This window comes from Camelina sativa, chromosome 18 (assembly GCF_030686135.1).
Source record: "Camelina sativa cultivar CO46 ecotype springtype chromosome 18, ASM3068613v1".
Taxonomy (NCBI): domain Eukaryota; kingdom Viridiplantae; phylum Streptophyta; class Magnoliopsida; order Brassicales; family Brassicaceae; genus Camelina; species Camelina sativa.
The window spans coordinates 17,920,145-17,941,289 of NC_141897.1; the positions used below are offsets into that span (position 1 = coordinate 17,920,145).

Below are 21,145 nucleotides of genomic sequence, written 5' to 3' on the forward strand. Positions count from 1 at the left end.
TTTTTTTCTACACGTGTCAATGTGTTATTAATTACATATTAAATTTTTTTTTTTTTTCTTTGAGTAATGGTGAACGGTTCTCCACGAATGATGCTCTTAGGGATCTTTGGTTCATCGGCTTTTATTTCACCGACTGTGCATCAATTATAGCCCACGCATTATTATGTTTTAGGTAGTTTTTAGGTCTTTGCTTATTTTCTGAATTTCTTTTGATTCTCTTCTCGTCATCGATCTTGTTTTCTTTCAAAGAGTTTGGATTCTCGTCGTCTAGCTTGTTTGATTTCAAAGGAGTGAGTTTTGGGTTCTTGTCTGTACGTACCTCCCTAGGGTTTGGAGTTTCAAAGAGGCTGTAACCTAGCTCTTAATTATGGATAGGATAAGTCAGTTACCTGATGAGCTTCTCTTGAAAATATTGTCGAACCTTCCTTTTACTAATAATGTTATGGCCACAATGGTTTTGTCAAAGCGGTGGCAGTTTCTTTGGATGTTGGTGCCAAAGCTCGTCTACGATGATGGATATAATAACCTTAAGCGTAGAAGATTTATCCGGTTTGTAGACAGGTCTTTGTTGCTGCACGAGGCCCCAGTTCTAGAAACTTTGCATTTTAAACTTGGTAAAACATGTGGTGTTCAAGATATTCGAGTGTGGATTAAAGATGCACACAAACTTTGCCCGCGTGAGCTGATCATCGAGATTGATAATTATTCTGAAAATGATACTCCTGTCACACTCTTTAGGAGCTTATATAAATGCTTCAGAATGCTCGTGACACTGAAACTAAGTTATTTGGTTCTAATGAATGATCTTTCTTCCGACATCTCTTTCCCATCTCTAAAAACGTTGAGTCTTACGGCAATGGAGTATCCAGATGATGATTTTGTCGTCAAGCTTTTATCCAGTTGTCCTGTTCTTGAAGACTTGGATGTGACGCTATGTCCATATGACAATGTGGTCATTTTAAGCGTTAGAGTGCCTTCTCTAAAGACTTTAGTCTTGAATATAGCAGACGAAAGAAAATTAGAAGATGTTTATGGGTTTGTGATATATACTCCTAACTTGGAGTGCTTGAAGATTGATGATTACAGTGGAGGGTTTTGTGTCGTCGAGAACAATATGCCTAAGATTTTAAATTCAGTTGTCTGCTGTTGTGGTCCACAGATTTTGACTTTGAATCTATAACTTCAGCTAAGCGCCTTAATCTTTGCTTACCAACCTCAAAGGTAATATGTTATTACCGGACAGCCATATGTTTTTTTATCTAATCATCCACTTTGAATAGCAACATCTCTTACAATCAAACATTATTGCTTTGTGTACTGAAAAATTCCGTCTCTTATGCAGAATGCTTATCCTGTTGGTAGTGTCTTCCACCGTCTTGTACATCTTACGCTATGCACATGTGAGACTGAATGGTTGAATCTACTTATGCGTCTTCTTAGAGATTCACCTAACTTACGAGCTCTCAAACTTAAACAGGTATATACGCTATTAGGACGTTATTATTTCTATCTTCCAAATTTAGCATCTTTAATTTCTTATGGTTTTGTTCTTAATTAGTCTCTGCCAACGAAAAGATAGAAGTTTACGGAAGAAGATGTATTAACTAGTTTCTTAATTTGGTTAATCATCTTTTGGGGTCTTTGCTTCATGTCTCAAACGTTTTTTTTCTCTTTGGTAAGATTTTGTGGTTAAATACTTGAACTGCTTTTGGATGTCTATTCATAAGAAGGATATATATGACGACACTTTCACATTCTGAACCACTTAAAATGAGTCACGCGATTTAAATTAGATTTTCACAAGTTAACATAAGAAAATCACACCATTTGCATTGTGTTTGTTTATGTATACAACTCTACTTTCATCATCTAGACCACTTATTAACCCAAAAAATAATAAAATCGAGTCTTCTTTCATCTCTTTCTTTAAGGCAGAACATAAAAAAATGAAAATATCATCACTAGGATGGATCTTTTTCCTTACCTTCATCTCTGTTACCATTGTTTCGAGTGCACCCGCACCTGCACCGGCACCTAAACCTAAGCCTGCACCGGCACCGAAACCTAAGCCTGCACCAGAACCAGCACCAACACCAGCACCTAAACCTAAACCTAAACCAGCACCAGAAGCAGCACCAAAACCTACACCTAAACCTGCACCAGAACCAGCACCTAAACCTAAACCGGCGCCTACACCTAAACCTGCACCAGCACCAGCACCAGGTGGAGAAGTTGGTAAGCAAGCTATATATTATTGTTTTTAGTAATCTTTAGGTGTTTAAGTTGGAATCTTTAGTGTTAAGACTAAAATTAAGTCCAATGAACCTTTAATAAGTTCACCTTCAAGGACTTATATATATATATATATATATATTTTAAAATTAGTTTAGTGTCTGTTTTGTTTGATTTGAATAGAGGACGAAACAGAGTTTAGCTACGAGAAGAAAGGAAAGAAGGGGCCAGCTAAATGGGGAACAATAAAGGACGAGTGGAAAATGTGTGGAACAGGCAAAATGCAATCTCCGATTGATCTTAAGGACAAAAATGTCGTAGTTACTAATAAACTTGGATCTCTTCGTAGCCAGTATCTGCCTTCTAATACCACCATCAAGAACAGAGGTCATGACATCATGGTAAAAAATCAACTATATCACCTTTTCCAATATATTTCATGTTTTTTCCTTTAAATAATCAGGATATATATGTCATGGACCAAAAAATACTAATTCTCAAAGTTTTAAGAAACCTGAATAACGTTTTCATTTAATATTGTCTATGTCAAGATCCACAGAGAATTAATCATCCGAATCTGCACTAGTAAATATTTTGGTTTTCGTCATACTTTTATTTTTTTTGTTTTCTTTACCGTGGCAGTTAAAATTCAAAGGAGGAAACAAAGGTATGGTATCACTGTCAACGGTACTAAATATCAACTTCAACAACTTCATTGGCACTCTCCTTCCGAACATACAATTAATGGCAAAAGGTCTTAATTGATAACGTAGACTCATTATCTCGCTGTTAAAAGAAATCTCTTCTATCCATAATCTATCGATTATGTCTTTCGGCCTGATCATAGACGACCGTCTAGGCAACGTTATGCTTGCGATATTTCCTTTTCGAACACATTTTATTTGGCATGTTTTGGATATTAAATAAGGATCATATTTGGCATTCTATCATATATTTCAAGTCCAACATGTAATATCTAATATGATATATATAGTTTAATATATAGAAGAACCTAACTATAAGAAGTAATACTAATTTGTATATGTGATCATTGTGGCTTAATAGGTGAGGAGTCTAATTTAGTTATACTTAATTATTTGAGTTTTGAGATTTGAATAGCATGCAAAGTTTGAACGAAACAACATAAATAGGTATGCGCTTGAGAAACACTTGGTACACGAGAGCGAAGATGAACGCTACGCTGTTGTCGCTTTCTTATACAAACTGGGAGCATCTGACCCTTTTCTCCTTTCGGTATTGCAATCTTATCCTTCCTATACTACTAGTTTAATCAAATCACTGATTACTCATCGAAGAATTGAAGAAGATAACTGATACACATGAGGCCGAGGAACATGTCGGAATCATTGATCCCAAAAACTCAGTTTTGAATCAAAACAGTATTATAGATATGTCGGATCACTTACAGCTCCTCCCTGTTCTGAAAATGTTATTTGGTCCGTTTCCAAAGAGGTATAGTACTTAATATATATATATATATATATATATATATATATATATATATATATATATTTCAATTTGTTATTGTTATTTTATCTTCCCTACCTAATTAAATGAAATGTTTTATATGTTTTAATAAACAAGTGAACAAATGAAATGTTTTATCTTCACTACCTAATTAAACAAATGAAATGTTTTATCTTCACTACCTAATTAAACAAATGAAATGTTTTATATCTTCACTACTCAGATTCGCAGTGTGACAAGTAAACAAGTGAAACTTCTCCGTGTGGCTGTACACGATGTAAGTGTTTTTCTTTCTTTTCGGATCAAGATTATGCAGCTTAACACATTTACATGTTCATATCACTCATAACTTATTACTAACATAAATTATCATATTACTACTTAATTATATGTAAATATGACTACTACTTATGGTCGATATATAGGATCATATTCAAGTTAATCATCCAATTAATAGACATAATTTCTCTAAAAAAAATTAATAAATTTTCTTACAGGCTTCAGATTCAAATGCGAGGCCGCTTCAACCAATCAATAAGCGTGTGGTGCACTTATACAAACCAAAAGCTAAGTTAATGAAGAAAGACAGTAATATAACTTATTACTAATCTTTAATTCTTTATATTATGTACACCAAAATGATGTTTTTAGGAAGAAACTGATGACTTCGTTTTGTTTATTTAAATATATAGTCATCACCCACTCGTGTTATAAAATGGTTTCTTATGTTAAAGAGGAGTTGACGTTTCCGGGGGTCAAAATTTTACTGACAAGATCAGACTAACCTCGGCTCTAAGCTTTATAGTATCCCTCTCCATGAATTTTCCGTAGTCAATCCATCAGATAACAGAGCAAATAAGTCTCCTTGTAAATTGATATGACTGAGAATTGAGAAATCAATGTTAGCCAATGATAGAGAATGCAATAACCACCTCCATCGTGGCGAATCAACCCTTGTAGACAGACTGAGCAAGGCATTGTATACCGTTTACAGAGTTCCTACAATATTGACAGTAGTAGTAGTCTTTGTTTAAGTTTATTTAGTACGTACTTAGTAGTAAAAACGTAGGCCATATGGGGTTCAAGCATACATTGTAATTAAAATGGGGGATATACAAACAAGGAAAAGTACAACGGAAGAGAGTATACTGGAAGTTGTGTTTGTGGGCATGGTCTATAGAAGGAATGATGATCCTAAAACTTCTCTGTTTTAGTTTAGCTACAAGATATCATCAATCAACTTATGGTCTTTGCTCCCTCTGATTATAAGAATGATATATTTTTATGCACGTACTGGATTAATCAATAAGATAAGTTTAGTTTACACAGGATGAATATTTAGTCTCTTTTAAATTTTAATTGTATTATAATACAACAGTGAAAACAGTCAATTTTTTTCGCTGAAAAAAATTGAGGCGAATGCATCATCCAAAAGAACCGTGTTACTGATGACAATGCATCATCCAAATTCGCCTCAATTTTTTTCCCATCCCTCAAGAAACTGAGTCTTGAATCCATGAAGTACCCACCAGGTGGTGATGAATTTGTCAAGAAGCTTTTATTAAGTTGTCCTGTTCTTGAAGACTTATATGTGGAGCAGTGTCCTGATGACAATGTGACTGTTTTCACTGTTAGGGTGCCTTCTCTCAAGTACGCATCATTGTATAAATCACATGACAGAGCTAAAGATGACAAAGATGGGTTTGTGATAAATACTCCTTTGCTGGAACGCTTGGTCATTTCTGAGTATAGCTCTTGTGGGGTTTGTGTCATTGAGAATGAAATGCCTAATATTGTTAAGGCAGGCGTTGTCGTTACCCAAAATCATAATGGGGAGATTCTAAGTTTTGTTACTTCAGTCCAGCGTCTCTATTTATGTTTACCAACCGCAAAGGTAAACTATACGTTCTGTTTTTTTTTTTTTTTTTTTTGAAGCCTCTCTATTTATGTTGATTGTGTACTTGATTGAGTCTGATTTGTATTGCAGGATGCATATCCTATTGGTAGTGTCTTCCGAAGTCTTGTGCGTTTAACGTTATGCACATGCAAAACAAAGTGGTTGGATGTACTTTTGTGTATGCTCAGAGCCTCTCCTAATTTACGAGCTCTCAAACTTTGTTCTGTACGTAAATCTAAACCTGAATTATTTCATTTTCCTCTCGACCAGTATATATTATTAATCCATTTTACATGTTGTATCAGTACCATAATAAGGATTATCCACGTCCGTGCTGGAGTGAACCGAGTTCAATTCCTAAGTGTTTGGTAACGAGTCTTGAAACTCTCAAATGGGTAAATTATGAAGGGTACGAAGAAGAGAAACAAGTAGCAGCATTCATCTTAACAAACGCAAACCGTTTGAAGAAGGCAATTTTCTCCTCTGATGATTCCAACGATCACGAGAAATCTGAGATGCTTAAAGAGTCGTTGTCATCATCATCGCCTATGTGTTCACGTACTTGCCAGCTTCTATTTGACTGAAGCATATTTGTTTGGTTGGTGTTTACTTTTGAATTCTTAGATAAGCTTAGTAAACACATTATTGAAGAATGTAATGGATAGATACATTACTCGGGCCCAATTCTAAGAAATAAAGTTCACGCGTCTATTATTATAAAGTTAGAGAAAACATAAAAATTTCATTATCAATCTAAAAATGTCTACATCAAAACGAATATATATTTACATACATTTGTTTACATAGAAGAGAAGATACCTTTATATTTCCATTGCAACTAGAATATACAACATTACAACTAGTCATTATAATATAAACCAAACAAATAGTAATCTAACTCAAATAAAGGAAGACCACACAGGCGTTGAATCAATCAGGCTAGTGATATAAATTTGTAAAGGAAGCAAAAAAGACTATAATTAACAAAGTCTTAAACTTGATTAATAATTAAATTAAAGATAATAAATGCTAATTAAGAAAAGGATGACATAAAGTAAAGAGGAGACAAGGGGAACGAACTGAGTTGGGGTGTTGTTTAGACCGAAGACGAAGAGGACGTGGTTGGGTTGTTTTGTTTCTGTTTCCTTCCACTCTTTCTTCTTCTTCATTTCCTCTTTCTTTCTCCATTTTTAAAAGTTTTATTTCTTGGGGTTTTCAAGAAGTAAAAGCAGAGACATTAATTAAAGGTATGTTTTTTGTGTTGTGGGTTTGTCAACATTTCTGGGTTTTTTTTTTTTTTTTTCCTTTTCTTCAATGGATTTGTTTTGAGAAATTATATGACAGGAAAAGCAAGAAATTTGATTCCTTTTTTGAAGGGTTTTGTTTATTTTACAAAGATTCTGGGTTTTCTATAATTTTTTCCATATGGGTTTTGGATTTTATCCAAATTTGTTTTAAAAAGATTTTAGCTTTTCTTCTCCTTTTTTTTTACAAAGATGTTCTTATCCGAATTTGATAGGTCAAAATCATTAAAATTCTGGGAAATTAATGACAAAAATCTACTCATTTTGAGGAAGTTATAAACTTTATAGGGTCTTAGATCTGAATTTATATATTTTTTTCATTGTGTGTTCTTCTTCTGGTTTTGCAGAATCAAGAGATTTGGGGGAGGTGAAGGATTGAGAGAGAGACATGGAAGAAACAATGGCAGCTAGGTATTGGTGTCACATGTGTTCACAAATGGTGAATCCAATAATGGAATCTGAGATCAAATGTCCCTTTTGTCAAAGCGGGTTCATAGAAGAAATGAGCAGTAATGTCAATGGAGGTGGAGGTGGAAGTGGAGTCAGAGGCATAACAAGAGATGTTCAAGATTCAGAAACCGATTTTGGAACAGACCGTGCGTTGTCTCTATGGGCACCAATCTTGCTTGGGATGATGAGTAGTCCTAGGAGACGAAGAAGGTTTAGGAGATCAGAGTTTGGTGAAGACAATGATGATGATAATGTTGATGATGAGTTGAACAATGTTGATGGGAATGATAACAGTAATCTGTATCGTCATCATCATCATCGAGCTAGGCGACATGGTGGAGAGATTGATTTGGATAGAGAGTTTGAATCTATCTTAAGGAGAAGACGAAGAAGCTCAGGGAATATATTGCAGTTGCTTCAAGGGATTCGTGCTGGGATTGCTTCTGAGTATGAAAGCTCTGATGAGAATCCTCGAGAGAGGGATGGTAACAACAACAGTAGAGTTATAATGATCAATCCGTATAACCAATCTCTTGTTGTTCAAGGGTCTTCTGATCAAAATCATCAAAATCATCATCATCATCATCCTTCATTGACTTCACTTGGAGATTACTTCATTGGACCTGGATTAGATCTTTTACTTCAGCATTTAGCTGAGAATGATCCTAATAGGCAAGGTACTCCACCTGCTCGTAAAGAAGCTGTTGAAGCTTTACCCACTGTTAAGATAACTGAACCTTTGCAATGTTCTGTTTGTTTGGATGATTTTGAGAAAGGAACCGAAGCTAAAGAGATGCCGTGTAAGCATAAGTTTCATATCCGTTGTATTGTCCCTTGGCTTGAGCTTCATAGTTCTTGTCCTGTTTGTCGATTTGAGCTTCCTTCTAGTGCTGATGATGATGATGAGACAAAGACTGATTCCACCGAGAGACCGCCAAGAACAAGAAATGTTCGGGATACTAATAACAGAAACGTTGTTGAGAGTGTTGGTAGTGGGGAGAGAGGAAGAGAGGATGATGCGAGGAGTGGAAATGGAAGACGGTTTTCGTTTCCATGGCCGTTCAGTGGATTGTTCTCTTCATCATCTTCTTCTTCGGCTTCTTCATCCTCTGGAACTCAATCTGGTGAGAACAATTTCTACTCAAGATCTTCTGGTTCCTCTCGCTGATTTGTTCTTGTTCTTGTTCTTGTTCTTCCATCTTTTGTTGCTCTCTCAAATATCTCAAGTTCTAGCTCTTAAATTTGTTATGGACTCTCTGCATTTCATTCTCTGCTTTTATTATGTACAGAAAAATGATGTTCTTTCACTCAGACTGTTGAACAAATCAAATCCATTGTTGTTGTACAGAGACGATCAAATTCAGTTTGTGTGTTTCCATTGTTTTTTGTTTTCCAAATTGTGTCTTCTTAATACTATGAAGTATCTGTCAGCTGATGTCCAAATAATGATGCAAATGTTACATAATAGAGGAAATGATTCAATCTTTTTGTCGGAATGAGCTTTGTATGGGCGATGATGATTCAGTCTTTGTACAGAGATGATCAAATTATGTGTGTTTCCATTATCTTTGTGTTTTTTAAAATGGAGTTTCAGAAATATGAAAATTATATTTTTCAGTTGAAGCCCAAATAATGATGGAAGTTTTACAAAAATAGAGATAATGATTAGTCTTTGTCGGAATGATTTTTGTATGGGGCGATGATTCATGGCTGTCTTCTTTTTGTCTTCATGCCCTGTCAATTTTAAGAATAAGAAACATATTTCACCATTATATTTGGCTTATACGTAAGAAATATACTTCAAAAAACAATAAGAAAATCATGATAATGGATACGTGTATGAATGATCCAATAGTTTCCATACAACCCAAAAAAATCCCAGGAGCTGTTAAGTGGATTCACCGGTCACAATAGTAGTGGTAATATGCAAAAAAATAGAACTTGAGTTTTCTATCTCAAGATGTAAATCACAATCTTGAATACTTTCATGATAAAACGTTTATAATAGGAGCGTTCTCCAAACGCCAAAAACGGAGTTTTTGAATGGAATCATCACTTGACGGTCAAGATCTTGATCACAGAAGCATTACCAACTCGGAGTAGAGCAACAACGGAGTCTCCAGTCTTACACAGCTCTTTCTCTTTCCCGTACTGAGTCGCAAACTCAATAGCTTCTTCTGTTGATTCGTCGTGTGAGGCTCTTGCGGATCCAGCGTAGAGCACTGGGATCAGACCACGGAAGATAAGGCTGTGTCTCGCGGGGGATTCGTCACTGCAAGACCAGTCGAAGAAGTCGGTTTTGATCTCTGGAACAACGACAGATAGAATAGGCATTCCTGGTCTGTACTTAGCCACAAGTCTCGCTGTGCTTCCTCCTCTGGTTAGAACCATGATGAGAGTAGCTCTAGCTGAGTTAGCGGTTCTGACAGCTGAGGATGCGAGTGACTCGAGTGGGCTCATTGGAACTGGAGAGTACAGCATGATCCTCTTGAAGACATCACCGTAGTCGAGGGTGCTCTCAGCTTCCACACAGATCTTAGCCATTGTACGTACAGCTAGTTCAGGGTATGCTCCAGCTGCGGTTTCACCACTGAGCATGACACAGTCTGTACCGTCGAGGACCGCGTTTGCAACATCTGTGGCTTCAGCTCTAGTGGGTCGAGGAGACTTGATCATGGACTCGAGCATCTGAGTCGCTGTGACCACAGGTTTTCCCTGGATGTTGCATTTGTAGATCATCACCTTCTGAGCTAAGAAGATCTTCTCAATCGGGATTTCCATACCCAGATCTCCTCTGGCAATCATGAAAGCGTCTGAATTGACCAAAATGTCATCGAAATTTGCCACACCTTCTTGGTTCTCAACCTAATCAATCATAAAGAAGATAGCACAAAACCATCACAACCTAAAGATTTGATCCTGTAATTTCCGGAACTAAGAAAGAGAGCTTTGATTAAGCATACCTTAGACATGAGAAGAATAGTTTTTGCATGCTTCCCTAGTAGTTTCCGGACCTGGACTAAGTCTGAACCTTTTCTAACAAAAGACAGAGCAATCATGTCAATTTGATTTGGGACTCCCCACTGCATGATGTCTTCTTTGTCTTTCTCAGTGAGAGTTGGGAGATCCACAACAACACCTGGGAGATTAACGTTCTTTCTCTCACCGAGCATGGCACTGTTCTCACACCGGCAACGGACTGTACCGTTCTCTCTGTCACAAGAGAGGACCAGTAACGAGATTGTACCATCAGCACAAAGTATGACCATCCCTGGGTTGACATCTACAGCCAGCTTTTTGTAGCTCATGCATATCGTGTTCTCGTCACCCTTCAAGTCATAGTCCGTCGAAATGGTGATCTCTTGGCCTTGTGTCAGTTGAATTGGTTTCCCATCTTTCAAGAACCCGGTTCGGATTTCTGGACCCTTTATAAGATAAAAAAAACAACAACAACCCTCTATTAGCATAATCAAAAAACCATATAAATCTGTCACAATTTACATACACAAGACATAAGGTGACAGAACAAATCTTCAACTGAAAAACCAAACAGGTTAAAAGTATCAACTGAAATTTGGTTAGAACTTTTTACTTCACACACTAATGCCATTCCCCGGCTACCAAAAAAAACATAATCATAGACAAGAAGAGAGAACAGCAATTTAAGAAGATTGTCTATCAACACTATGTTTCTTCTTACTCTACAATTAGAAGTCTCCTGTCTCTTAAGCTGTCAATATGGCTGCTTTAAGCTAAACGTATATACAAGAACCAAGTTAAGGAAACAAATCAAAATTTAAAATTCACACTGAGTTGAATTTCGAGTATAACTTCTTCTTCACACACTAATAAACTCTCTCTGGCCACAAAATCACAGAAAAGAGAGAACAGTTCAAGAACATCCTCTATCACCACTCTCCACATATTGACTCTAGATCATCTATTGATACCGTATTTATAACCTTCACTCTAGCTTTTAATATTGTCAACTTATTTGGTCTAACTCGAGTTCAAAGAAGAAACAATTACGATACCACACAGATCTAGATTCATAATTTAATAAAAAAATTTGGCAATTCCCAGAAGTTAAAAAGCACCATTCATGAGAGTAAGGTTTGTTAGAGTTCTATATTAGTAAGAGTTAAAATTATTTAGAAAAAAAAACAAAGAAATATGATATAAATAGACAAAAACAGAAACAATTTTACCAAACATAGATGAGTACAAAAGAGGCATGAAACAAAACATTTTATACAAAAAATCAATCAAAAATAAAATAGACCGTCAGTGTTACAGATCAAGATGTAGAAATAAACCAATCAGAGACCACAAAAAAAAAAAAAAAAAAAAAAAAAAAAAAACTAGAGAAAAACCCTAGAATTTCTAGATCACAGTCGAATCCGAGTCAAAGGAATGATTGAAAATTGAAATCGCAAAATTTCACACAGCAACAAAAACAAACAGCGAACTTAATCGGCGAACCTTGGTGTCGAGCATAACAGCGCAGAGGATACCAGTGTTAAGCATAGCTTGACGGAGGTTATCGAGAGTCTCTTGGTGGTACTCATGAGATCCATGAGAGAAATTGAAGCGAGCAACGTTCATACCAGCCCTGAGAAGCTTCTCCACCATTGGAACGGATCTGGAAGCTGGACCCAGAGTACATACGATCTTCGTCTTCGGCCTTTGCTCTATCATCGCCGTCGCCATCGTAGTAAGTAAGTAAGTAACACAGAAGCAAGGATCGAGGATTGTTTTTTTTTTTTGTGTAGAGGAAGAGAGAGAGAGAGATGAGAAAGAGAGATTTATGGAGAGAGATCTGGCTTGCCGAACAAGGAAAATACAGAGAGAATCTGAGAAAGGAAGAGAGAGATTTATGAAGAAATGAAGAAGAGTCTCTCTCTCTCTCTCTCCTTCTTTTATTGACTTTTGAGGTGAAAAAATGAAAATAAAAATGGTAAATTGGAGTCTTTGGTTTAGATTTGGTCAAGAAAAGACCGATACGTTTTTGATTGTTTCCCACCGGTTTAATATTCTACCGTGAAGAAAGGAGTGACGCACATTGTTATGACTTATGAATATTCCGTTTTCGTTTACCTTTTTATGCCTTCTCGAACTATTGTCGAGCCATGGTTTATTTTTCTATATGTATAAAAATATCTTCTTAATGATATTTTAACTCTTTTTAATGCACGTTATTTGTCATTATTTAACATTTGTTTGTTTACACATGGACAGTTTTAAGTTAATTTCTTGTTAACCAGTAGTTAAGATGATAATATATTAATTTTGTAAATAATTTATAGATTTGATGATTTTGATCTTTGTTTAATTCCGGAATTAAATTATTCAAAATCTAGAAAATAATAAATTGTTTAAGACGTATTTAAAACACTTTCTGACCTAAAAAGTGATTAAACTTCGAGATGTTCTCCCGAATAATTTTAAGACACTTAGCTTTATAAGATTTTAGGCCTCCTTCATGTCTTTTATATATAGAAGAATCGTGCTTTGTGCTTAACCAAGGTTCAACATTGTCTAGATACTTTTGATATATAGAATCTCTGTTGAACACAAATGAGGTAAACTTGACCCTATCATTCTCTTCCGACCCAAAACTTCTCTGTTTTTTTTTTTTAATTCCTCCTTTCTTGACGTTTGAGACTTAGCAAGATTACTAGTCTAACTGACATAAATCTAAGCGCAGTGTGCGCATCTGGTAAGAATTATTTCAGTTGAAAATGATCAGAGTTCGTCGTGATTCTGAGGTTTGTCTTGGTTCATCAACTTCTCGAGCTTCTGTTGTAGTTCCTATAAAAAGACGAAACACCAGGACCAGGTTAATGAAGTGTCAACTAGTGTAGTAGGTCTGCTTTGAGATTTGAGATGACAAAAAAAAATAACTTACTTTAAGTTTGTCTTCCAAACACCGAGCTGGAGTAGATAAGATCGCCGCATATCTGTAACAAGAGAGTAAGAATTAAAAGGATAGAAAAGGAAAAACTGGAGACAAAAGGGGATGATGATCCGTGAGATGTATCCAAGACAAGAACTTACTCGCAACGGCTTGGTTCATCGACATCCGTAAGCTCATTTTTCAACCCACATCTTAGTTTCACCTGCATTCGGTGAACTAGTCAAGCTTTGTCTACTTAACGTCTGTGATCTTTGCAAGCGCAAGTCTCAGATTATGAATTGAACAATTTTAGACTTTTAACAATATCAAAAACTTACCTTAAGGCTTCTATCAGGGCCATTCCAGCATTTATCTCCGTTGGTATACAACATGAATTGGTAAGAGTTCTCAAATTTGTCCCAATCCCTATTTGAGCAAACCCATAGAACAAAATAAAGAAGAATAGAAGGGTATATATAAACACAGATAAAGAAGTTACTGACATATGATCATCAACTTCGAAACCATTCCTCGTTATTAGTGTATGTATCATGAATGAAATCAGCATGCAAAGAAAATATATAGTGGTACGATACTTACCCTAACCGAGTTTTTGAATAGCCCTCCTCTTGGGTTGATTCTTTATATGCGCAGACTTTGTAAGTATACCTATGCCATTATTTAGGTAATAACAGTAAATGCATAAGATAATTATAATTATAATACCCGATAATGCTAATAAAGAATGGATGTGACATTAAATTACACTGCTAAGAATATTCTTACTTGCCCTGTTTGCTCTCAAAACAACGACCATGGAATGAATAGAACTCTTTCTCCGGTCCTGCGATAACAATATAAGAACTAACTCTAAGAAAGGCAAATGTAAGTGCTTAGGATGTCTTATCATACAGACCAAAGTCTTGTTTTAGTTTCTTTTCTAAGCTTGATATCCTTGACTGTATTTTATTCAGTTTGGAGCTCGACTCATCGTATTCTTTGCGTACCCGATCAGCCTCTGCACATTCCAAAATGATATAGATGAATCACTAAAGAAAAAGAGTATCACTAGTACTATTAACGGAGATGCTAAACTACTATTTTACCCGATTTGTCCACTGGGGTGGTTTGGAATAAATTCACAGACAGCAAAATGTTCTTGACAGTCTTTTGTATCTTCTCCAACCAAGTAGGATTTGAGGTTGTCTCTATCCGTAACGAAATTCAATCATGTCAACTAAATTTGATAGATGATTAACATCGTACAAGAATACAAATATCTGTGGAAATAGTGCAGACCTGATAAATCGACATCATCATCTGCATCAGATTTGTATGAAGAACTAGAATCATGGCGATACTCCTCTTCGTAGGAATCATCTTCAGGTTCATGGTCGCTGTACTTCCCATCATCGCCGGTATCCTCATCACCATCAGAAACAAATCCATCATCTTCTTCTACTTCAGGTGGAGTTATGGGCGTGTGCTCATGGTTTTCCTGATTTTCAGCTTTGGGGTTATCGTCTGCCTCAGTTGGATTATCAGATTTTTCTCCTGTCCAACGAGAGGCAACAAGTCGCCCCAACTCTTCCTTTGACAACTCTTCCTTTTTTTCGGTTTCAGGATCCTCCTATCAATAGAATGTAGAGTACTTTGACGTCAAGGAAAAATCAGGAATTTAATAATCTCCGAGATATAACTCAGAATGGGAAGAGTTATCGAAAAAATGCAATAGACAAGTTTAAAAAAGAAAGAGTACTCTCATCACGGAAGTTCAGAGAACTATACTCAGATTTATGACAATTTTTTGTAAGCACTTGGCCAGAAATTGAAAGTAAATTACCATTTTCTTAACCTCGTCTAATTCCTCCTTATTGGTACTATCATCACTATGAGATCCCTCTGTGACGGAATCGTCGGATGACGGAGATACCTCCCTTTTCTCCACAACATGCTGTATATGTAGACAACCTTATATCATCTAACTTCCAAGTAACAGATTGCACCACTTTTGGGAAAACATATGAATGAAATAACTTTCATACCTCGTCTGCTGGACTAGTGTGAGCAACCTCTTCCAATATACTTGTTGGTTCAGCTTCAGATTCAGCTTCAGCTGCTGGCTCCTGAAATTAAAGTCTAATTCAGTACCCGCTTGAACTACACAACCCGAAAGCAAAACAAGAGAACTCAAGAAATATAAAAAGCACTGAAGGTATTAACGAGGGTTCATAGTCATGTGAATGAGTTCAAGATAGCCAAGGTTTAGATGTCATCATGTCAATAAGAATGAGAAAAAGATAAGAGTATCAAGCATCTCACATATTGAAACTTGAATATTTTACTTCATGACCTCATGATTCATGAATGAGCAGGAGGTCCAAAGGGAGCCAAAATATTGACAAATGGTCTGATGAGCTTATCTTCCATGGTTTGACTCCTTACTTGGTTGAATAAGTACAATAAAAAAAGCTACAAAGATGAAAGCGTGCAAATGTATTTCAGTTCAAGAAAAGAACTAACCTCATCTGAAGGATAATCCTTGTAATTACCAATCTCATCATGATGTGTTGTATCATCGGGATTTTCGTCCTGCTGTGAAACTCCAGGCACCCCTTCATCATTTGTGCTTTCTTCAACTTTTTCACTGTCATCTGTCTTCTCCTCAGCATCCCCCTTTCCTTGCTGGGCTGCTAACTCGGCCTCTTTCTTTTCCTTTTCCTCCTTTTCTTTCTGTAGACGCTCCTTCTCCTCTACCTTCTCAATTTGTTCTTTACGATCTACAGAAGAAATGATTCGAGGGAAATGTAAACATGTCAATCACATAGAAAGAAGTTGAAATTTGTTTACTCTAATTATAATTTACGGTCTGTCTTTATCATCAGTAGTGACCATAGAAAGAAGGTAATGAGATTCCACTACGTAAACTACAAGTCATGTATTTTCTCACTTTCTTCCTTTCCTTTTGGTGGTTAGTGAAAATTTAAGAACTGATCCGTGGCATATCAAGCATCCAACTACACTAACACTAATATGTACGGTTCCTCTTTCACAATCCAGTACACTAATTTTTCTCATGGTACTATTTCAAATGTCCGTTTCAGTTCTCTAAGATGAAAACTAAACCTCCCCTCTCATGCCATTTGCAAAATCAGTCAACAGAAAGATTACGTCACGCATCAGAAGAAAGAATGGCAAACCTTTCAGCTGTTCAACAAGGCCTTTGAGAATCTTCTCTTCACTTTTCAGCTTCTTCAATTCGGCTGCATCTTTCTCTAGACCCACTTTCGCTTTTTCTATTTCCTGTCTCCTAATAACAAGCCCTTGGTTATATGTCTCGATCTTTTTCTTAAGATTTTCTCGAGCAGCTTTTCCAGCTTCCCAGCATGTATTTGGACATGTCACTTGACCATCATATTCATCACTTCCATCACAACAATCTGCTCCCATAGGGGGAAAACAAACCATAAGTACTGATAGACTAATTCTTCAACAATTTCTTCCTCCATATGGCATTTGAAAGCACATAGCTTGAAAAAAAGAAGAGGTTCAACAGAAACTAAATGTAAACGAATTAATGAATAGCAGTAACATACCACAAATACCATCATTGACTCTGGAAGAAAACAAAACAGTTGGAGAGTGGCCTGCGTTTCTACAATAGAATTTCCCATTTGGGCAAGCTGAGGTACCTGGACAGTAAACAATATGATCCATCACACATATACCCCAAAAAAAGCAAAAACTTTATTCCACTCCACTAAACACAAACCAGAACTTTAATCACTAGTTTCAATTCCCAACGAAACTGTAATGGTTAATCATCTAATCACAATCGTACCAAAAAAAAAAAAAAAAAAAGAGCTACACAATAAGAACTTTACAGAGAAATTGAGAAGAAGAAACGAACCTGGCTCGTCAGTTCCATCAGAACAATCACAGAAATCGTCATTAAGTTGAGCTTTTGTGAATTTCTTTGATCCGTCCTTACACTTTATCTCCGAAGATGACTTGTAATACTTCTCATCTACACAACATCAACGAGAAAAAAAAACAAAAGATCAAATCGGAGTAATTACAGTGAACGATCTTGAGAAAAAAACGAAGCAGATCTTTGAATGAGCAGGAAACCAAAACCTTGAGGAGAAATGCCGAGAAACGGATCGTTTGATGGAGACGAGTTCGATCTAATAACAGAAGCAAGGAGAATAATAAGAAGAAACGATAGCTGCAAAGAGACGGAGACAGAGGAAGACAATACAACTACTCTCATCTTCTTCGAGATCGGGACCGGAGAGAATGAACGGAGAACAAAAAAACAGATTTGGCCACGGGAAAATCAAGAGTGCCTCAGCAGTGTCTGAGAGAGAGAAGTTCGACAGATTCGATGAAACGACACAGTTTCGTTTATGCAAGCTTATCTTGAGCATAAGTTTTGTTAACTTATAAATTGTAAAAGTTAAGCAAACAAAAAGGCCCATTAGCTCAGTTGGTTAGAGCGTCGTGCTAATAACGCGAAGGTCGCAGGTTCGAAATCTGCATGGGCCATTTTTTTGCATTTATTTCATTATCTGTTTTTTTATTTATTAAACTTACTTATTTTATGGGCTTATTAGAATGGGCTTATAATTGGACCCAAACCAAATTAAGATGGTGAACAAAGAACTAGGGTTTTGCAAAGTCAAAGCATATATATATATATACTCATCTTCTCTCCTCTGTCCTTTCAAACTATTCAAATCAAAGCTTTTATTTGTTCTGTCCGCCGAATGTTTTGTTCATTGAGTCTAAATCATTTATTTTTGATTTTTGGTTAGCCTAATTTTCAAATTTCTTAAATCTATTATGGTAATGGATTAAGAAATCTATCGTTAGGCGAAAGAGATGATGGATATATGTAATTATGTCCGGTAAGCTTACGTAAATTACCTCCGTAAGCTTGCTCTGCCTCTTAAGAACCTAGTTATTATTTTATTTTTTTGACCAAAGGAGCTTAGGTTATTAGAGGGAGATACATCTATCAATCTCTTATATCGAATATTTTGGGTATTTGTTTGGATTATTATTGTTTTTTGATGAATGGATTTGATGATGAGAGTGATGAAAAAAAATCGGATTCCCACTGAATTATGTGATTATTAATAAACCAGCTACTTTTGACTCATCTCATCCAATTTCATTTAACTTTTTTTTTGTTTTTGTTTTTGATGTTTTGAATTTTGGCCGGTGATGTGATTATAATATTTGCTACTCTTGATGAAGTAATTCTTCAATTGATGATTCTTACCACCAAGATCTCTGAGGCCTTATCTAATTTTTATATATTTTTTTTGACAATCATTGTCCCGTTTTTATCCTTGTTTTTCTGTTTTAAACTCAAATTAATTTTGGATCTAAATTTGAATCATAAACTGAAACCAAGAGCATGATTGATGATATTCATAAAGGAACCATAAGATCAATTTAATCGTTAGTTTGAACTGTTGCAAAAATAAAAGGAATTGAGAAAGTTTGTCACAAGATGATATATATATGATGTCTATTTTGAATATAATATTTGTAGTACTAATGTAGTAGTTGATGCGAATTGGATTAAATATGATCTAATGGTTAAGTATTGTCATTAATCATTATCCAATCCTAGTGAAATCATTGGATTTAATAGATACGTCATACATCATTTTACCTGTGGAATTGATATATGACAACCGGATAATGAATTTCAAGCCAGGCACGCAGATAAGTTTAGTACAAACGTCAAAATTATACAAAGAGTTTTTGGAGTCGATAAACTCTGGAATATTTTTTATAACTATCGTCATCTAATGACATTTTTTTAATGTAAGATATTTACATAATTTGACAATATGTGGAAGGAGGATATATATCTGAGAGAGTTTATATACTTGGTCAATTCTGAAAATTCGATCAGAGAATTTTAGTTCCCACGAATATCTCGCTAAACCAAATGCTATATAACACCCACAAGAACTATTCGATTCAATTATCCATTTTTCGACGACTAGACCCACTTCCAATGCCGAATAGTTTAGTTGCTCACAAACTAGCGTATTCTTCTGCCCAAAACCAAATATATTTCGCAACCAATTTTTTTTTTGTTACGTACTCTTTTGCTAGTCTCTAATTTGAACTTACTGGTTTGTCGTTTCCCTAATTTTAATTCATGTCATTTGCTCATTGCCATATGGCTATGTGCATATGGCCATCTAATTTCAAAATTAAAACCACCCTGATTTACATAATTTTTGGTGAATTTAGTGAAGTTGTTATAATTTATTGTAAAATCCTCTCAAATCGTACATAAAACCATGAGATTTAGGAGGTATATTGAATCTAGGATTTCATTCGATTTGAATTTTAATGAGTTTTTATATGATTTTGATGATTTTAGGAGAAATTGATATGATTTATCGTAAAACCCTTTCAAATCCCACATAAAACCATGAAATTTAGATTTTTATAGTTTAACTAAATAAATCATCTCAAATCTTTCCAAATCATTAAAAATTAAATCCTTTAAATATTTTCAGTAACAGTAGATTTTTAATATATTATTTAAAGTATATTTTAAATCATTAGTTTAATAACACTAGATTTCATTGCACTTTAAAAAATTTTAGATTAAATAAGATAGGATTTGTAATTACTACACAAATTATTTAAAATGCTACATTCAATACATCCCCCATAGAATTTGTAATTTCGTCTATTAGACACTTCCAATGCCGAAGACCACTTCTTATATTGCTCTCTTTGCTCTCACTTATTTTGTTTTGTTTTGCATATGCTCGTGTATGTGAGATTGATTTACAAACCTCGCCATTTTAATTTGATTTATAGATCTTTATATGACGATGAATTCTTTGTTGGCATTGTAGAATGCGGATACAAATTTTTTGTTTTCTGTCATCTTTTTGTTGTTGTTGACATTGTTGATTCTCATATAGTCCCAAACACATGAATCGTATAACACTTAAGGTTTCTATATATGTCCCACTGTTATTAAACGCAATTCAAAATTAAAATCGTCGTCATGCATTTTTTGGTTTTAATTTGTTTTTTTTTTGTTTTTTTTTTGGCAAATGCGAGAGAAGCAATATTGGCTACGGTGGCGCTTGAGAATCGAGAATGTGTACAAGGCATGAGTTGCACAAACATTTGTTCACACGGTGGTATATGCAGCAAAAACGGTAAATGTGTTTGTTGGTCGTCAAACGCAGTGATTAATAGCGGACCGCCATGCTGGTCGGACGAAATGTGCTTTAGTACGTGCGGTGGAAATGGTGGTTATTGTAACTATGAAATTGGACAATGTAACTGCAAATGATATCTTATGAATTTTTTGTTGGTCTTCGATGAATTGAATAGATGTAATTTAATTGCTTTGTAATGGACTATTTTATGCCTCAAGATTCAAGACATAAATAAGTGCTTCACGTTTGACCAAAAAAAAAAAAAGTGTTTCACGTTGGCGTAATAACGTGTTTCTGATCCATTCGACGACTAGTTTGCTCACAATCTAGTCTATTCTTCTCCCCAAACCAAATTTATTTCTCAACCAAAACTTTTTTTTACGCACTCTTTGCTAGTTTTTACTATCAACTTCCCGATTTGTGGTTTCCCTAATTTTATGTTATTATCATTGGTTCATTTCCGTATGGCTTTGTGCATATGGCCATCTTTCACAAAATTAAACCACCTTGATTTGACTTGGAAGAAAAAGTTTCTAGAAAATATGAAATCCATATCTAGGGTGGGGAATATAATCCCTATGTGATATTTATCATATACTTGTTAGTTTTTTCTATTTATTTTTAAATGAGTTTTTTCATGATTTTGATTATTTTGGGTGAATTT

The 21,145-nt window shown here is 35.3% G+C and overlaps 3 protein-coding genes, 1 long non-coding RNA gene, 3 other non-coding genes and 3 pseudogenes across 9 annotated transcripts; 8 read left to right on the plus strand and 2 right to left on the minus strand.

The window, feature by feature from the left end:
- Positions 1-183: 183 nt before the first annotated feature.
- LOC104763500 (putative FBD-associated F-box protein At1g32375 pseudogene) lies at positions 184-1,477 on the plus strand (annotated as a pseudogene). The gene is made up of 2 exons (XR_015588469.1): positions 184-1,221; positions 1,343-1,477. The product of XR_015588469.1 is annotated as a putative FBD-associated F-box protein At1g32375 pseudogene (transcript).
- A 287-nt stretch (positions 1,478-1,764) lies between these two features.
- LOC104761692 (alpha carbonic anhydrase 5-like) lies at positions 1,765-4,481 on the plus strand (annotated as a pseudogene). The gene is made up of 7 exons (XR_015588470.1): positions 1,765-2,235; positions 2,416-2,633; positions 2,875-2,986; positions 3,384-3,485; positions 3,538-3,705; positions 3,944-3,997; positions 4,218-4,481. The product of XR_015588470.1 is annotated as an alpha carbonic anhydrase 5-like (transcript).
- A 755-nt stretch (positions 4,482-5,236) lies between these two features.
- LOC104763501 (putative FBD-associated F-box protein At1g32375 pseudogene) lies at positions 5,237-6,201 on the plus strand (annotated as a pseudogene).
- A 256-nt stretch (positions 6,202-6,457) lies between these two features.
- On the plus strand, positions 6,458-8,768 carry LOC104761693 (E3 ubiquitin-protein ligase SIRP1-like). The gene is made up of 2 exons (XM_010484809.3): positions 6,458-6,864; positions 7,269-8,768. Exon 2 carries the CDS (start codon positions 7,310-7,312, stop codon positions 8,537-8,539), a length of 1,230 nt encoding a protein of 409 aa, XP_010483111.2. The 5' UTR covers positions 6,458-6,864; positions 7,269-7,309; the 3' UTR covers positions 8,540-8,768.
- Positions 8,769-9,182: 414 nt separating this feature from the next.
- LOC104761694 (putative pyruvate kinase, cytosolic isozyme) lies at positions 9,183-12,330 on the minus strand. The gene is made up of 3 exons (XM_010484810.3): positions 11,854-12,330; positions 10,335-10,796; positions 9,183-10,236 (listed from the first exon to the last, which is right to left on the minus strand). Exons 1-3 carry the CDS (start codon positions 12,079-12,081, stop codon positions 9,424-9,426), a joined length of 1,503 nt encoding a protein of 500 aa, XP_010483112.1. The 5' UTR covers positions 12,082-12,330; the 3' UTR covers positions 9,183-9,423.
- A 499-nt stretch (positions 12,331-12,829) lies between these two features.
- On the minus strand, positions 12,830-17,686 carry LOC104761695 (glucosidase 2 subunit beta). Its single transcript, XM_010484811.3, has 16 exons — positions 17,405-17,686; positions 17,178-17,294; positions 16,864-16,959; positions 16,468-16,707; positions 15,791-16,047; positions 15,313-15,393; positions 15,111-15,221; positions 14,567-14,897; positions 14,374-14,475; positions 14,184-14,285; positions 14,054-14,111; positions 13,868-13,936; positions 13,606-13,693; positions 13,429-13,490; positions 13,280-13,331; positions 12,830-13,182 (listed from the first exon to the last, which is right to left on the minus strand). Exons 1-16 carry the CDS (start codon positions 17,538-17,540, stop codon positions 13,117-13,119), a joined length of 1,968 nt encoding a protein of 655 aa, XP_010483113.2. The 5' UTR covers positions 17,541-17,686; the 3' UTR covers positions 12,830-13,116.
- A 55-nt stretch (positions 17,687-17,741) lies between these two features.
- TRNAI-AAU (transfer RNA isoleucine (anticodon AAU)) lies at positions 17,742-17,815 on the plus strand. The gene has a single exon. It is a non-coding gene; the product is annotated as a tRNA-Ile (tRNA).
- A 543-nt stretch (positions 17,816-18,358) lies between these two features.
- On the plus strand, positions 18,359-18,432 carry LOC147923029 (small nucleolar RNA R12). The gene has a single exon (XR_015589527.1). It is a non-coding gene; the product is annotated as a small nucleolar RNA R12 (small nucleolar RNA).
- A 56-nt stretch (positions 18,433-18,488) lies between these two features.
- On the plus strand, positions 18,489-18,573 carry LOC147923030 (small nucleolar RNA SNORD24). Its single transcript, XR_015589827.1, has one exon. It is a non-coding gene; the product is annotated as a small nucleolar RNA SNORD24 (small nucleolar RNA).
- A 1,390-nt stretch (positions 18,574-19,963) lies between these two features.
- Positions 19,964-20,519, plus strand: LOC147923031 (uncharacterized). The gene is made up of 3 exons (XR_015589504.1): positions 19,964-20,080; positions 20,167-20,266; positions 20,383-20,519. It is a non-coding gene; the product is annotated as an uncharacterized LOC147923031 (long non-coding RNA).
- The last annotated feature ends 626 nt before the right edge of the window (positions 20,520-21,145 follow it).